General features: G+C 39.8%; 1 protein-coding gene across 1 annotated transcript in view; it reads left to right on the top strand.

Annotated features, from left to right (window-relative positions):
- NAV3 (neuron navigator 3) overlaps nt 1-18,606 on the top strand; it is a 694,120-nt gene that overhangs the window by 645,785 nt on the left and 29,729 nt on the right. The window contains exons 24-30 of the mRNA XM_045289780.1: nt 2,442-2,553; nt 10,754-10,875; nt 11,855-11,875; nt 12,576-12,748; nt 13,001-13,066; nt 14,520-14,673; nt 15,852-16,026. Of these exons, the coding sequence (XP_045145715.1) occupies nt 2,442-2,553; nt 10,754-10,875; nt 11,855-11,875; nt 12,576-12,748; nt 13,001-13,066; nt 14,520-14,673; nt 15,852-16,026 (823 nt within the window). The remainder of the gene's footprint in view (nt 1-2,441; nt 2,554-10,753; nt 10,876-11,854; nt 11,876-12,575; nt 12,749-13,000; nt 13,067-14,519; nt 14,674-15,851; nt 16,027-18,606) is intronic.

Raw genomic sequence — 18,606 nt, 5'->3', positions numbered from 1 at the left:
TGCCAATCAATAATTTTATGAATTAAAATTGTATAGAACGATTGTTATGTTCTGTGTTCACATGTACTAAAGCTATATTTACAGGTGCGTCTGTAGGAATATAAAAGTCGAGACCATCACATCAGTTCCCCAGGTCTCTGTCATTCTAAGCAAATATGACACTTACTGAAGGTATCATAGGTAATCTTGTGAGGGTGTCACGGGAGGGCAGAGTGTCTTCTTACACGAATGATAGAGCTCCGATGTTGCCCATTGCACTAGCCGTAAATCATGAGGTTTCTCTTGATTACCTCTGAGAAACGGCTTTTGAATGGGAAGTTAAGCCTTGAAAATGAGGAAACTCAAAGCCAAGGCTTGAACATAGACAACAGGAGGCCAAAAGGTGACCATAGCTCAGTTCGCTTTCAGGGCAAAGACTGAGGAGTCACTGTACTGAGACGTGGTGAATTTGGTTTATCTTAGCAGCTGGACTGCTGCCCACAAGGTCAGAGGTTTGAAATTGCCAGCTGTTGAAAGACCAGCTGTTTCTTGGCTCCCCACAAGGCAGTTCTACCCTGTCCTGTAGGGTTGCAAGGAGGCAGAGTTTGATTTTGTTGTAATGAAGATGGAGCCGTTTTCTGGGTTCTTTCACTAGAAAACTTCGTAAACTTTCAAGGCAGATGCAAAATATTTTTAAAATGCCACAACTGGATATGTGAGTCTAACCATGCTTCATCATGAGGAAGCCTCCTTATTTGGCTTTTCTGCCAAAAATATTAAAGATTAATGATAAATATATAACCCAGGAACCTTTTCTATAGGAGGCTGGAAAGGATGTGATTTTAAAAAATCATTTTATTGGGGCTCTTACAGCTCTCAAAACTATCCATATGTCAATTGTATCAAGCATATTTGTACATAGGTTGCCATTCTCATTTTTAATCATTTTTTACTTGAGCCCTTGATAGATGCTCCTCTTTTTTCCCATCCCGCCCTCATCCTCCCACACTCCCACCCTCGTGTATCCTTGAGAAATTATACATTGTTATTATGTATCTTACACTGTCCGCTGTCTCCCTTCACCCACATCTCTGTTATCCGTGCCCTTCGGAGAGGATGCGATCTCGCAGGACTTCCGTCTTCACTAAAAAGGATGTCTCACCAGAATGAGGTTCTGATGGAAACCTGAAACAGAGCTTCGGTTCCCTTTTATTCATTAATTTATAGGACTTTTTTGGCATGCTTTGTAAAGGTTGACACGCCGTCTAGGCTACCATTCAGCAGTTTCTGCACAGACTGTTCAGTGGCATTGGCTACCTTCTTCACACTGTGTGAGCATCCTCATTGTTTCCGTCCTGCTGGTTCCACTTCCCTTCATTGTGTTCTTGTTATTCTGAGAGAGGCCATGCTCTATGGCTCACTTCTGGTGAAATCATTCACTTGACAATGTCTGCGAAAGATCAATTTTATCTCATGTATTTCATTTATACATGTGAAAATGAGTCTGATTTTAATAAGAAAATACAGTCATTTTATTAAAAATGGATTTGCCAGCTATCAATTATTGATAATTTCATTATTATTTAAGGACAGTATCGTACATTTGGTAACCTGGTACAGTGATTAAAATTCTCAATTGCCAATCAGAATTATCAGTGGTTAAAAAGTGCGACCTCTCTGTGGTAGTCTGCTTCCTTAAAGATTATAGTCTGCATGACAGTGATATATGGAGCCACTCTGCTCTGTTCTACGTGGCTGCTAGTATCTAGATAAGGGAGATTATATTATGTTTTACTGTGTACTGCTCAGCTCTACCACCGTTTGATAAAGTTAAGACAACTCAGACCACATTCACAACAGAATAATTAAGACATTGCTGGGGAGGGGGGTCAGAAAGGGGAGTTGTTCTTTAGCTGAGCAAGATGTCATTAGACAAAATAGACAAAGCCCTCCACGCCTTCAGACCGCTTAGGACAGCGGTTCTCAACCTGTGGATCGCAACCCCTTTGGGGGTCCAACAACCCTTTCACAGGGGTCGCCCGATTCATAACAGTAACAAAATTACAGTTATGAAGTAGCAACGAAAATAATTTTATGGTTGGGGGGTCACCACCACATGAGGAACTGTATGAAAGGACCGCGGCATGAGGAAGGTTGCACCACTGTTTTAGGAGATTTACCCCAGAAAAGAAGAAGGAGGAAGAGGAGGAGACAGAGAAGAAAAACATTGCCATTGAATCTATTCTGATTCACAGCAACCCTAATTAGGATTTCTGAGACTTTAAATCTTTAGGGAGCAAATAGCTTCACCTTCTCCTGCAGAAAGACTTGTAGGTTTGAACTGCTAACCTTGCACTTAGCAGTCTTATGGTTACTCAAACGCACCACCAAATGAATGAAGAACTAGGGGACTTATTTTTCTCTCTAGGTACTAAAGCTTCCAAAATGTTTTTGTTCCACAGGAGTCTGAACTTATAGAACTCAGAGAAACCATTGAAATGCTGAAGGCGCAGAACTCTGCTGCTCAGGCGGCCATTCAGGGAGCCCTGAACGGTCCCGACCACCCTCCCAAAGGTATCCTTAGAAGTATTGGCATTTTAGAGGGAGCCTGGGTTGGAAAGAGGGAACCGATTAGAAGGATCTATATGTGACCTCCTCCCTGGGGGACGGACAACAGAAAAGTGGGTGAAGGGAGACATCGGACAGGACAAGATATGACAAAATAATAATTTATAAACTATCAAGGGTTCATGAGGGAGGGTGAGTGGGGGAGGGAGGGGGAAAAATGAGGACCGGATGCCGGGGGCTTAAGTGGAGAGCAAATGTTTTGAGAATGACGAGGGTAATGAATGTACAAATGTGCTTTACACAATTGATGTATGTATGGATTGTGATGAGTCGTATGAGCCCCTAATAAAATGATTAAAAAATAATAATAATATGGTTTTTTTTTAATGCCATGTCCCTTGTTAAATATATATATACATACAGGGGAAAGGTGCCATTAAAACCATAAAATGAAAAAAAAAGAAAAAAGAAATACTGGCATTTTCCATTGATGTAGCAGGTATCTATTTAATTATTGTAATGCTGCTTTTACTCCATAGTTCTGCCTTTCTCACAATGGGCCAGTGGATGATAATGCATTTAGAAACCTGAAATGTGAAAACAGTAACTTTGATGATCAAAACAAATTTTGATTGTTTTTAGAGTGGTACATGTATTTTTTTTCTCCACTTCTTTTGGCAAAGGGAGGTTGGTTAATACTTGCATTTCTGACTTCAAGAAGAAAAACATTGCCCCAGTATGAAATATGAAAATCCAGATTGATATACAAAATTAAGATGATCAATGTTATAAGGTAATAAGCAATAAATATGGGAGCAACTCATGATTAAGGGAGGCAATAAAAAAGGTACATTTCAGTAATAGATTTAAAAACAGATGGTTAAAAGTTGGTGTGCTGTCCATTATCACTGTACTCCGGCAATATTAAATAATGATAAAAATACCCTTCTTTGCCACTACTTCACATCTCTTCATTTACCACTGAAGAAATGTTCTTTATCAAAGAATGTCATATCATCCTTTTTCTTTGTATAGGTTCTGTTTATGCATCCCCTGAGTCTTCTCAATAGCACTTAATATGCTTAAATCTCCCAGCTTAAAACTTCCTGCCTAAATTCTAATGCCCTGCCAGCTCTCTGCCAATTTCCAGATTAAGCCTGCAAAAAGATGTTGTGGAATTTTACAATCTTCAGCTACCAAAAACCCTCCAGCCCACTGAACTCTAACTTCTCTTCCTACAACCCTATCAAAGCTATTCTCTCCAGAATCAATAATTGCTTACATGACATTAGACCTGGCCCTTCCACATGACAAGGTCTCTCCTGCTGACGCTCACAGAATCGCACACCACAGGTTTTCCCCCTGCCGCTTTGAAGTCGTTTTCTACATTTCCTGTGTAATAAGTCCATTCCTCTATACCCATTCACTAATTTTTGATATTTCTTTGTCTTTATACTAACCTTTCTTCCACTGTTATTCCCTATTATGAGTCTAGATATCCTAACTTAAACTCTGTGCAAATGCATCTAGCACTCTTAGAGGTATCGTTTATGTTGCTGTTAACTGTGCAATCCTACCTTGGGGCCAGGTTCATCTCTTGAGTTACAAATCTGTATATACAACTTCCAAATAAAGAACTCCATTTGAATACCTTTGAATGTGTATTTGGCATTTTGAACTGAGCAGCTCTGAATAGGAACTTAGCATCTACCCTGTCAGGCCTGCTTTCTCTTTAGTATTTCCTGTCTCAATGAATGGTAACACCAGCCTTCAAGCAGCCAGAAATCTACATGGCTTTCATGACTCCTCTCTTGACTCCATAAATCATCCAATTATATTGACTCTTCCCTTACATATCTCCTGGATCTCTTTTCTCTTGCCATCCCTCATCACTTCCTACAACGCTATCAAAGCTCTTCTCTCCAGAATCAATATTATTTACATTTCTCCCATGAACTCTGATCACAACCTCCCCACTTACATCCCTCCTATCAACTTTACTCCACCGTACATCAATCTTTACACAGAAATCATAGCAACCAGTGAAAAACCTATCAACAGGCAACCTGTTATATTGAGGAAAAACACAAACTCCTTATAAGTACATAATCTTTCTTCATCCACATTGTTCATCCAACAAAGTATATGCTGATTAATTACCATATGCCAGACACTGTTCTAGACCTTTTTGGGGTTACATTTAATATATCATGTTTCAACTACCTTGAACGTGCTTCAGTTTTCTGAAGTTCTTCACACATTGTTTATTTCATTTATTCTACGTCGCCTGTTCTAGACTCGTTGTTCTTAGAAACAGTACATTCAGATTCATTCCTGATTGATGCCATGGTGGTTTATTTTTTGGCTTTTTTAATTTAAAATTTGGGAAAACTGTTATATAATACGAGCTATACTTTTCTTGAAGGACAAACTAGTTCTCTAGAAGCTACTTCTGTTAAGAATTTAGCAACTTGCAATGCAGGCTAGTTGATTTATGTGCTGAATGGAAAATTACTGCATATTTAAAGCTTATCTTAGAGCTATAATAAAGCAGCTTATGTTCTAAATCTTCATGTCGTAAATAGGTACAGAAGGGATTTAAAAGGCTTAATCCTTTCTTTAACACAGCACAAGTCACTGAAGTGAAACTTTCTGGATGGATTTCTTTTATCTTAGACAACAGGTAGCTTAATATATCTCCTGGAATTGCAAAACAGAAATTCCTGTGCTCAGAAATGTGGGAGGGGATCTAAAGTGAACAAAAGAAGAACAGTTAATATTCAACTTGATCAAGAAATATTAAACATAAATCTGCAAAGATTCAAGATAAAAGCAAGTAGTTATAAAGGATTAATTGTCTATACCATATTTTAATAGTGTTTCTATAATAACAAAACTCAAATATTCAGTTTGCTAAATTCAAAGTGACTATTACATTAGCTATTGATATTGCATTGGGAAATAGTTGGATTAAATTCTTTCTATGTATATGAAGTTGATTATATAATCTTAAATTTTGTATTTTAAGATGAAATTGGTTTTATAGGAATCATAAGCGATCCTATCAGGTTAACATTTTAATGTAGGCTTGTAAGATATATCAAAGCCGAACAGCTGGCATGTTATAGTTAAATCAAACACTAGCAGAATCATTTGCCAATTTATTAATAAGCACCTTTTTATCAAGCTAACTTCACCTCACATCAATCTGCTGACACGCGTGTTGTTTCAGAGAAGAACTGCGCTGCGTGAGGTCCTCAGTGGCCGGCGGTGTACTGCGTGAGGTCCTCAGTGGCCGGCGGTGTACTGCGTGAGGTCCTCAGTGGCCGGCGGTGCACGTTTATTTGTTCCGTTCTGTAGTTAGAGAGCCACGCCTTTCTTTTGGCTCATCTGGGCAGACTCCAATTTCCAATTTTTTAGTTGGCAGCTGAGTATGCTACCCCTTTGCACCTCCTGAGAACACCAATTTATCTAGGTGCCTATATTGATGTGTCACATATATTATCAAATCCTCATCAATAGTAGTAGTGTAGAATCCACTGAATCCACTTATTCCTTCAGAAATATTATCTAAGTACATGTTACATACTAGACATGCTATTTGATCTTGAGATAGCAAGATAAAAAATTATACTGCCTCTATACCCAAGGGGCTCATAATCTACTAAAATGCAAGGGAAATAAATCTTAAACTGTTGTGCAAAACATAATTATTATACTGCTGAAAAATTAAGGTAATGAGAAATGTTGCTTTTATTGAATTGTGCTACTGCTTTTTAAATCACTGCTTCTGTGTGTAAATGAGGCTTGGGGGATTTTTTTCCTTGAAAGTATGGTTTGGCTGCATATATATTGAATTTCTCTCAATAGTAGCTATTTATTTTGAGATGATATTAGGCAATTACAACTGGGCTAGTGTATTAGTCTAGGTACTTTGGAGAAACAAATCCACAGCAACTCACGTATAAGAGAGAGTTTTATGCAAAGAAAATGTGCATCACGAAAACATCCCAACCCAGTGCTGCCCAAGCCCACAAGTCCAACATTAACCCATTAACCCAACACCAGTCCACAAAGTCCTTCACCTCACAAAACAGAGGCAATGATGCCGACTGCAGGAGGAAAGCTGAGTCAGTGAACGTGTAAGCATCTCAGCACTGGCAGGGGTCTCCACATGGCTGCTCCAGCACCCAGGGCTGCATCGGGATAGATCCATGCGGCTTCTCCTTGGGGATGTCTTGTAGGAAATCCATCTTGCAAGCTGAAGCAGGGAACTGCTAAGGCAGCTGCACCCAATGCAACCATCACAAAACAAGAGACCCGAGAACTAGAAAGGCGAGGCTTCACCACGCATTTATCCCTCCACCTTTCAACCAGACCCACATGTGATTATCAGCCAGGCTGGCACAATTAACTAACTCAGCTAGGTAAATAATAAGAAAGAAAAAGTTTATTCAACAAGTGCTTATTGATTACCTATAATATGCCATACTGTGTATAAGATCCTGGATAGACAAGGGCAAAACCCAAAAAAGGACATAGTCTTTGTCTCTACTGAATGTACAGTCTAGTGAGAAAGCAGCATACAAGTGATTGTATTTGACTGTAGGTGTCGCTGAGCATGCATGTATGAACAGTTCTCATTTGTAAGATGGACATGCATTGGTGCAATAGAAAGGATGCCGAGGAAGTTAGCACAAGTTGCATAGTCAGGGATCACCCTCCTGAGACAGCAGCACATCCGGCAAGAACCCAAAGAATAACTATGAAGCTGTATTGTAAATATCGAGAAGAGAGTATACCAGGAGGACCTTCAGGCAGCAAATGAATTAGTGCATTTAAAGAACAAATAGAAAGAAAATAATGAGCAAAGGTGAAATAGATATGAGGAGTACAAATTTAGAGAGGTAAGAAGAAACCAGACTATTCAGAAAGTTTTAGTACTTACTTTGGATTCAGTTGTAGTATTTTTTCTCTTCTCAGTAAGGTCCTAAGTAAGAGAAGGATGAAGAAGTTGATCTTTACAAAAGATCTTATAAGAGCTGTAAGAGCCCCCAATAAAATGATCTTTTAATAATAATTTTTAAAGATAGCCTGGATGCTATTTATGGAATGGTTTGACAGTAAGTTGGACAGCTAGCTATATATCTATATTTATGCATCACATATATTAGCAAATCCTGATATATATCCCAGTGCAGTTGAATCAATTTGGACTCATAGCAACCCTACAGGTCGCAGAAGAATTGCTCCATAGGGTCACCAAGGTGGTAAATCGCTACAGAAGCAAGACTGCCAGATCGTTCCACTTCAGAACAGGGAGGTGGATTTGAACCTCTGTGTTAGTCTGGGTACTTTAGAGAAACAAATCCACTCATGTATAAGAAAGAGTTTTCTATAAAGGTTAAGTATGCATCAAGAAAACATCCCAACCCAGTTCTGCCCAAGCCCACAAGTCCAGCATTAACCCATTAACCCATATGTCCAACACCAGTCCACAAAGTCCTCCTCCATCTCACAAAACAAATAAATGCAATGATGCCGAGTGCAGGAGGAAAGCTGAGTCAGTGAATGTGTAAACATCTCATTGCTGGCAGGGGTCTCCCCACTAGTGCTCCAGCACCCAGTACTACATCCTGGTAGGTCCATGTGGCTTCTCCTTGGGGATGTCTTGCAGGAAGTCAGCCTTGCAAGCTGAAGCAGGGAACTGCTAAGGCAGCTGCACCCTGGTGCGACCATCACAAAGCAAGAGACCTGAAACTAGAAAGGCGAGGCTCACAGCCATTTATCCCTCCGCCCTTCAATTAACCCCACATGTATTTATTAGCCAGGTTGGCACAATAAACTACCTACCTCAACCACTGACCCTTTAGTTAGCAGCACAGTACTTAACTGCTGTACCATCATGTCTATATCTAGAGTTTGAGATAGAGGTAGAGAATTGCGACAGATATGATATGTATATACGTGTACATGTGCAAATATTTACATAAACATACATATACATATATGTGGATAAATCAGAATTTATTTTATTAGGATTACTTTATATTGCATGACTTTTTTCTTAGCAAAGCATGTCAAATATGTCTCTTTGAACAGTAAAAATCAGCAGATAGATTTACTCGGTAATACCTTTGCCTCAGAGGTGTCTGTGTGGATCTTCTGGGCCAGTTAAATGTAAGGTTCAGAAGGTTATGACAACTGATGTTTGGGATTCCAAAGGAGTAATCTTGGTATATTTTTTCAAAGGGTACAAGATGATCACAAGGATTTATTATAAAGATATTTTAAGAAAATTGAAAATTGTGTTTGTGAGTAAAAGGCCAGGTGAATTTTGCCAAGGAAGTTTTTTTCATCATGACATTGAACTTGCTCATTCTTTAAGAGCAGCAAAGGCTGTCCTGTTAGGAAACACCACCTTCAGAAGCACCTAGAACTTTGCTGATGCAAAACTATAGTCTCACATTTTGATATTTTTGTTTAATAAATATTGCTGGAGTTTGTAGCAATAATGTTTTACTTATCCTTATGCATATGCACGTGTGTGCATGAGCACACAGACACGAGGACTTCAAAAAGTTCATAGAAAGATGGAATGTTTCCACAAACTTTTAAAAAGAGATGTACATACCAACAGATGGTTACACTAAAAATGGCATGTTCATACACACAACCTCATTTATTATATGCTTTTAAGATAGCTATTTAGGATTTCATTGCCACAGATCATCTTATTATTAATAAATCAGTCAACTGAATAGACTTTGATTTTATACTATTATTTATACGGCAACTGAACACTACATAGCTATTTATGATATCCTGAAGTTTTGACTGAGATTTTTTTTCAGGTCTAATCTATGTCAATGCCAATGCCAATTCCAGTAATAAGCATGGCTGGAAGGCAAACATGATGTGAAAAATAATCTTTTAAATCCCTGGTGGCTAGTGGGTTACTCCTTGGCTGCCAACCACATGAACCAATCAAATCCACCAGTGAATCCACGAGAGAAAGACGGCTTCCTGCTTCTGTAAAGATCACAGCCTCAGCAGTCCACCTGGGATTGTGGGAGACAGAATTGAGTCAATGGCAGTGAGTTTAGTTTGGGGAGTGTTTCTAGTAATACTTAACGTTTGCTGTATGTAGATAACATTTCCAATTAAGTTTTAATACCTTTGAAGAAACCTCAAAACCGCATTGTATGGTGTAAATTGAAACTTTTGAAAAGTGATTAAATATAAAATAATACCATCTTCAAAATATCTTTTATAACCAGAGAAGTGTTGTGAAGCCCAGAGGGATTCTGTCATGTATTTATCACAACAAGTGTTGCAATCAGTCTAGCTCTGAGGGTTGACACCATATTTTTCAACTCTGTGACAAGTTACTAATTAGAAATTAGTAATTAAACTCACATTGGTGGTTTGCTTTGGGCAGAGTAATAGTAAATTTGGGCAGAGTAATAGTAAAGTTGGCCATATTATCCTTATTTGTTCCTATGGGTGCTGTTATTACTATTCCAATTCCACTGACTAAGGGTGAGAGGGATGATTAGCAATATCTTAAATATTTTGTGTGTGTTTGATTTACAAGGCAGATTCTTTCTCAAAGACCTTCACCTCTTTTGCGCTTTGACCTTGGTCAAAGACCTTCACCTCTTCTGCGCTTTGACCTTGGTCAAGTTACTAAATTTCGCCACACACCAATTTTCTCATCTGTGAAATGAAGTAGGTGGTTAGATAGCTGAAGGTTTGTTTTGGCTTTAACGTGATATGATTCGATGAGATGGAAAATTAATATATTTGGCTTTGGTAACCTTATTCAAAGCACACATATTAAAAAGCCACAATTAATTCTCATCCTATTATGAGTTTCCATCAAGTCCATGGAGCTGATCTTTTGTAATAAATCATTTTGGAAGCACTGTTTGATCAGGTATTCAGTAGAAATCAGTAGCATAGCCTTTCATTTTTGGACAAAACTCTGAACTCATTAAACCACTGGTGCTGCAAACTGTTAGCAAATTCCCATTGAATCCCAAAGCAGGTAAGTCATTGAAGTAAATATCCATGTACTTTATTGAATTTATAAACTAAATGGCCTGTGCAAACCTTTATTAAAGACTTTGTTCTCGGAAAGTCTAAAAGTCCTGTTTGTTCAGACAGTGCTCATGAACCAACAGGATACTCTATCTGTTGCCAGATCTCCGCATCCGCAGACAGCATTCCTCAGAGAGCGTGTCTAGTATCAATAGTGCTACGAGTCATTCCAGCATTGGCAGCGGCAATGATGCGGACTCCAAGAAAAAGAAGAAGAAAAACTGGGTAAGCCATCATCAGTAATCTAAGTCCAAAGTTCATTATTGCACCATGAGTTAGACACAACCCCCTGCCCCCCCGGAGCTTTAGAAATCTGCACAAGTTTATAAAGAGTCCCATTCAAATGACTGGCACCACACTTACCACCAACATCAGCATGGCATTATTCCGAAGAGCATGGCAGTGAATGAGTTCGACACCCAGGCCTTCACTTAGTGGTTGGATCTTGTGCGGGTCACTTCACTTGTGGGATGTTCATGCATAAAAATAAGTGGCTAATGAAGGTATCATAGAATTATGATGAAGAAAAACACATGAAGTAAAGAAATGCTGTTAATACCTTATGATACAAAAAAATAGAGAAAGAATCCTCTTAGGCCAAGGATTTATTGTGGTAGTCAAGAACACAATGATGGTGATGAGGGGATGGTGGGAAAGGGCAGTAATGGAAGAAGAGGGGAAGAATGGAAGCGGAGCAGGAACAAGAGAGCCTTTAAAATATCCCAGTCCACAGGATTCCCAGGGCGAGCAAAGGGATACTAAATTGCGTCTTTTGATGATTTGATTTTAGGTCCATTTGTTCCTACCTGGGGGATATAGCAAAACTAAAGAAATGTACTCCAACAGAACTGTGTCTTCGTTTGCTCGTAATATGATTTATGATAATATTAGTCAATTACTAAACCCTAATAAAGGGGAGCTGCTGTCACTCAAAAATGTTTAAAAACACATGCAGTAAGGAGTGCTTTCAAAACCATCAAATGAGTCGATTTAAATAAGACCACTCTGTATAGGAGGCAAAACATAACCATGCGAGCTAATTATGATGCGACTATCAGAGGATATTCCTGGAATGCATTCTGTAAATAACGAGAGACATATCTTTTTTTGTTTTAAAAAATGTTTATGCAGGTAATATTTTAAAATACTGATCAGCCTTCATTCCCTTGATTTGTAATTCCACACTCTTTCATGTTTCTGCAAGGTGAACTCTAGAGGAAGTGAGGTGAATATAAACCGTGGACAATTTGGCATGCATCTATTAAAAACAAAAAACGAAAACACAACAAAACCCTACCTTGGCATGAATGCTGTTCATATTGGCAGTAGGCTTTTGTACCTTTTGAAAGCAGATCACCTTGTATGTCTTTTCCTTGCGTCTTTTCATTTTAATCTCCAATTTTAAAAGGAAGTGATAAAACCACTCTCTGAATAGAGCCGTGGGGATACCAATTCTGGTTTTGAATAGTTGGGGTGGGAATGGAAATTTGAATAGAAAAATCGCAATTAATGAAGTGTTAGGTAAATTTGATTCCTTTTTGCTTTTACATTTATACTGTCAGCAAGACATGACTTGATTGTAGCTCTAAAGTGGCCATTTAAAACAAATTGCCTTCAAGGGAGAAACCTGGGGAATGGAGATCCCTTCAAGGTACTTCGTTTTAAATGAGTGCTCTGACAGCCATGCCCTTGACCCTGCACTATTAAAAAAGCCTCCTATGTTTGCGCTGCGCTGGCTTAATACAAGAATAAGACAAAACCACAAAACACGGTCTCATTTGTCTTAGAGATACTGTGCTGCAACTGTTAATCCTCTGCTTCTATGTACTGACCCCAGGCAATGGCTAGGATGGCACCTGCAAACTAACGTCCCGAGGCAAAAGCTCCCAGTGCAAATAGACAAAGGTAATCTGTCCTTCTTTCAGCTGAGAAGCTCATTTAAACAAGCCTTCGGGAAGAAAAAGTCCACCAAACCGCCCTCCTCCCATTCGGACATTGAAGAGCTGACGGATTCATCTCTTCCAGCTTCCCCCAAGTTGCCCCATCATGCTGGTGACTGTGGGTCAACATCTATGAAGCCTTCGCAGTCCGCCTCTGCGTAAGTCTGTGTGTCTGCAGAACACGGAGTCTTAACCAACCTCTAAGGCCATGCCCCGATGGATGGTCTCAATGCAATCGGGTTGTACTTTCGCCACCTGCAGCCCCATAGCGGTGGGCGCTAGTCCTGTCCAGACTTTCCTTCCCAGGCTGGGAAGCATTTGTTTCTCTTTCGTTTCCTCCTTTTGTTCTCTGAATCATTCGTAGTCTCACTTCTTCTCCCTTGCACTTGTCTAACTGTGCATATGTGCAGGTCACCCCTGGTCTGGCCACCAAAGAAACGGCAAAATGGCCCTGTGACCTACAAGCATAGATCCCGGTAAAATGGAGTGTGGTGCATGAAAACTGCATAGATCCTAGTTCTAACCTCTGCACTGTTTGTTTGCCTTGGCTTTTTCTAAAATCACCCGCATGCCTTTCAACAACAGAAACCTCTTCTGTCTTTTTGTTTCAAGCAAAATTCCATTCCTTAAGCCAAAGTATAATTCACTTTTCTTCTGTTAGGTTAGGTAATCTAATAGCATGTTTGTGGTCGTCCACAAGGTGAGAGAGCAGAGCTAGAATGCCGCACGTGGAACGTGGAAACACGCACTCTGTTGCTTTCCGCGTTGCTTATTTCAGACCTTGTATACATGTGAGGGTCACTCTATGGGAACTGCCCCAGGCAGCAGGACCACAGTTTTGTCACAACACAAGTAGGAAGAACAGAGCTCTGTCGTTGAAGGACCGGTAACCTAGTCCTCCCATACTGAATGGAAAACATTTGTGGATGTAAATCAAATCATTTTGACACATTTCCTGCAAAACAAACATTACAATGTTGGGCCTGACTTGTCTGCTTCTGTGGGTTGAAACCTGTGATTGAACATCATTAGCTGTGAGCAGAGACTAATGAGGAGGCTTTCTATTCCCATAAAGAGTTGAAGTTCTACCCCACCCGTGGGGTTGCTTTGAATCCAAATAGACACAATGACAAGGAGTTTTGTTTTGTTTTTGAGGCTCGGAAAATTATGTAATGCTCATCCGTTATTTAAATGTCCACAATGTGTGTCTCATTTAACTCTCATAATAACAACAAAGCCAAAGAAGGTCTTTTGCTATACAAATGTAGAGAATAATTAAGGTGTTTTTATTTTTTGTTTGCTTGTGGGGTTTTTTTGTGATGGGTTTCTGTTGTTATTGATTCCATTTTGTAAATTGCAAATGGATATTTCAGGTCCTTGGAAAAGGATGGGCTGAAATAGATACTAGGCCTATGGGTAGACTTAGGGAGCCCTGGCAGGTTGTAGATTAAGTGTTGGCCTGTGAACTGCAAGGTCAGCAGCTGGAACTCTCCCACGGGATCAAGATGGCCAGCCTCGGAAACTCTTCAGGGCAGGGCTCCCCTTTCCTGGAACATCCCTGAGTCACTATCAATGTCATGGCAGTGGCTTGGGTGTGGTGGGTAGGAGTCTTCAGTGCTAAATAACAAGGGGACCCAGCAACAAGGGAATTTTGAGGGTTACTTTGTATCTAGTAATAGTGTTTTCCATCTTAATGTTTCAGGAAGACAAGATTAAAAGGGAAGGGAAAAAGGCAGCTACTCTTTTTTGTTTCAAGCCTGTGAACCTGTTACTTTTCGTAAAACGTTTTATCTGTGTCTCTGGCTTTTGCCAGCAGCAAATCATTTCTGTAGCCGCTGAATAGGATTCCAGACGGGTCTTTTAAATTAGATGCTGCATAATTCTCTAGCTTTCCCCCACCAGTGATTTTGCATCCTCATTCCTCTTCAGGATCTGTGAGTGCACAGAAGCTGAGGCAGAGATAATTCTGCAGCTGAAGAGTGAGCTCAGAGAAAAAGAATTAAAATTAACGGATATCCGGTTGGAGGCCCTCAGCTCTGCCCATCACCTTGATCAGATCCGGGAAGCCATGAACCGCATGCAGGTCAGTGAGGTGGACCGACAAGGAAAAACACAGGAGGAATGCAAAGGCTGCTTATTGTCTGCTGGAGCTATTCTAAAATATTCCCACTTCCAGACTCACTGAGGGAGTGCACTCTGTGTATTAGATCATGCACTTTCTTATGACTCTGTACAGATGGAGCATTTGTCCAATTCAGGGTACACAGGCGAGCCAGGTCTGTGGGCTGTACGCCCGTCAAGACACGTGCACTGATGGTTGCGTTCAGCTTGAGAGCCAGGTGTTTAAAGAAACAGATACAGCTCTTTTCTCCATTGACCTTTGGGTTTGTTTCTTTCTGTTCTTCTGGATTTTGACTTTCAAATACCTTTATCCTGTTTTCCCTTGAAAAACCACAGTCCTGAGGAAACTGCAGAAAGGTGACGCGGGTTTCTGCAGATGGAATAAGAGTGATGCGGAACGCCATCTGTAGAAGAAAGAGCTTTAGTTTCTCCCAGAAGCATCTGAAGGCTAAATTCGGAACCAATCTGTACTCAGCCTAAGGTTTCATTTCATTGTTGTAGATCAGTAATCACTTGGTACCACGGAAGGCTGAAATAAGAAAAGCTCATTGCTAAGCAGATTCATCTGCCACTGCATGTATTCATCAAGAGGCTTTTGTTGTGTTTATATGCTTAGTGCCCCAGCTTGGTGGAACAAAAACTTTTGTAGATGTTAGCTAGGGTTCTGAAGTCATTTTAAATCAGCTTATTTAGATTTTTTTAATCTTGCTCTTTTTCTCAACTTTGTGAATTCAGAGCATTACAAATGGCATTCTATTATTTGCCTATGAGCTCTTAACATTCCTTTTAAAATAGGAAATGTTATAAATTATTCAATTGTTTTCCCTAATGTAAACAAGACCACATCTTAGAAGACCACTCAAGTCTGTGATACATTCAGGAAATAGTCATTAAAACAACTAAGGGAAGTGTCTCAGTATTCTCAAGTGAATACAAATATATGGATAGGAGGAACAGAAAACTTTTGTTTTGTTTTTGAAGGACATCCTGTTTCATTTCCGTTTATTCATTCATGCTTTTTTTTAAATTAACTGCGCTAAGAGTCAGTAGACTAGTCATCAACCAACTAGCTCAAATACTATATATCCAATTAGTAGACAGCATCTCAATTTCCTGATCATGTTTCCATCTTCACAACAGAATGAAATTGAAATCCTGAAGGCCGAAAATGACCGTCTGAAGGCAGAGACTGGGAACACACCTAAGCCAGCGAGGCCGCCCTCGGAATCCTCCGGCAGCACCTCCTCCTCCTCCTCACGGCAGTCGTTAGGGCTCTCTCTGAACAACTTGAACATCACAGAGTCCGTGACTTCAGGTAGTCACCTGATGCACATCCCGCAGGAACTAAAGCATGCCTATGGCTTCACGGGAGGACCAGCCTGGAATTTTGAGGAGCTTGCCTACCGCAATCTCAGATGTTAGCACCCCATTTCTCAGAAAGAGTCCTCTTTTCCCTCTTACCCGGGTACTGACATACCATACTTTCAAAAGGTCACTCTCTGAGAAAGAATGAAGGAAAGTCTTAGTGATAGCGTTTTCCCAAGCATACCTGTAAAATCACTCGTGTTTACAACGATTCTTCTTCCTGGATTATGAAAAGATACATACCACCCTCATGATGATTGGTAGTGCCCATGAATATAAAAATAATAGCATCAGGAAATGTATAACGTTTTAAGGGGACAAAGTCCGTTTACAAGCGTAAGGGTTCCTCTTCCTAAATTTGACTATGTGTTCCTAAACTGTGTTGCCTAGAACCAAACCTACTGCCACTGCGTTGATTCCAGCTCAGTCACCTGGCTAGGCTCTCCAAAGCTGTAAATCTTTATGGGAGCAGGTAGGCACTGCTGGATTCGAATAACCCTTCTCAGTTAGCAGTCCAACATTTACCCGACGGAGCCACCAGGGTTTCTTATGGATGGATTTTTAGTTGTTAATTCTATTAGTGCAGACTTCAGTCCAAAATATAAATGACTGCCCTAATCCATAGATACGTACATTTCCCAAATCCTTTAATTTTTCCACAAACAAACAAAAAGAACATACTAGCTTCTGTTACTGTATTCCCTGATGCTAATGATGGAACACAGGTAGAATTTTTATTCAGTTTCAAATAGAATCATGTGACCTGGTTTCATCTCAATGCTTAATTATATATAAAGCTCTTATGGATAGGATTTATGTAGGACACGTTTAAATGAGGATCTGTGGTAACTACAAGGAGCCCCAGTAGAGCAGTGATTAATTACTTGGCTGCTAACCAGAGGATTGGTAGTTCAAATCCACCATCTGCTCTGAAGACTATGAAGTAGACTATAAAGCTGTCTACGTCCATTAAGTTGAACAACCTTGGAAATGCTCTGTGGGAGTTCTCCCCTGTCCTACAGGGTCACTATGAGTGCAATCGACTTCATGACAGTCGGTGGTAATTACAAGGGACAACCACCAGATGACGCTTGGAAACCAGGAATATACATGATAACGAGATTTCATGGTACAATTTTCTCTCCACTCTACTTTTCTTAAATTACACTACAATTCACACAGAACAAGAAAGTAACTAAAATTGTATAGTATGCTTACTTTTATGACATTTTCAATTTCCTAAAAAATCAAAATATTCATGCTCTAGTTATTGATCTGATTTCATGAAAACCCCAAATTGTGAACACTTAGAAAATTCTAAAACCTATTCCCTTAAAAATGTGGAACAGAAGACCTAAATATATAAACATCTTTATCTTTTGCTTTCAAGGCATTTGGGATTTAATTATATATAATTCAGGGAAAAGTTAAAACCTATTGTGGGACTCTGGGGAGTGATTTGAGGAAAGTAATAAATTTTGACCAAAAGATAACAGAGATCTTTCCAGATAAAATGAATTTAATGATCACGAGGTTCAAAGATAACAGCCAAATAAAATGGGATGTATCAAATCTGAGGGTTCTGAGAAATGTCAGGAGATGCACCTGACAGAGATAGAGTGTGTAGGTTCTGCCCGAATGGCAGCCAGTAGGTGTCGCTGCCGCTGGCTTGACTCCCGAGGAAAGAGAAGGCGTTCTCCTCGCAGGGCGCTTTAAAGCACAGCGTGAAAGCACAGGGCGCCGCGGACTGTGCTGCATGATTTTGTTTTGTTCTCTCTGCAGCTGTAAGGCGTAGTTGAGTCAAGACGGGCAGTAAAGCACACACATGTAGAAGCAAAACTGAACCAGATGCTTAGGAAATCCTAGAAATTATGAAGAAAAACATTAAATCAAGGAAATTAACCTTAGGGCTTGTATGGTCATCAGAATTAACTCTACAGATGGCCATAAATGAGAATTGGTGCCAATATTTAGGGGAAGGGGCAATCCTTGAGATGTTGTAAAAGCATGCTTCTTAAATCACCGGTTTTCAAATGCATTTTATTCCTGCATAATTGCGAACTCTTCATAAATTCCCAGTAGTGACTGCTGTGTCAGAATTGCGACTACAAGAAACTCGACGGCGGGGCTGTTCCTCTCAGATGACTACCGCGTTGAATTCAGGGGTTAAATGTATAATATTCAGACACGCTTTGGGCAGAGAGTTTTCAACACCAAACGTTTCTGAGGTTCATGACCACTATGAGAAAGAAGTAGGAGAAAGAGAAGATAATTGACCAATATAGCCAATATATTCTTGAAAGAAACAAGAGTTCATAAAGACTGCTCCATAAAGACCGAAGTTTGAAAAGCATCCAGTCCTTGTCAGAATTTTACTTTATTGTAACCAGACTAGCAGATCTTTGTGTTTTGTTTTTTCCATTGATGATGTTCTCGGAAGACCTTACCTATTTTCCACACACAAACCATCTTCACTGGAGAGCAGACTCCGTATTTTTCTGCCCTGTTTATTTCTCAAATAACACTTAAC

The sequence above is a fragment of the Echinops telfairi genome, unplaced genomic scaffold, assembly GCF_000313985.2.
Source record: "Echinops telfairi isolate 266 unplaced genomic scaffold, ASM31398v2 ScPeMD7_2;HRSCAF=8, whole genome shotgun sequence".
Classification (NCBI taxonomy): Eukaryota; Metazoa; Chordata; class Mammalia; order Afrosoricida; family Tenrecidae; genus Echinops; species Echinops telfairi.
The sequence above is the reverse complement of the archived record's forward strand: the minus strand, read 5'-3'. Positions and strand labels throughout refer to the sequence as shown.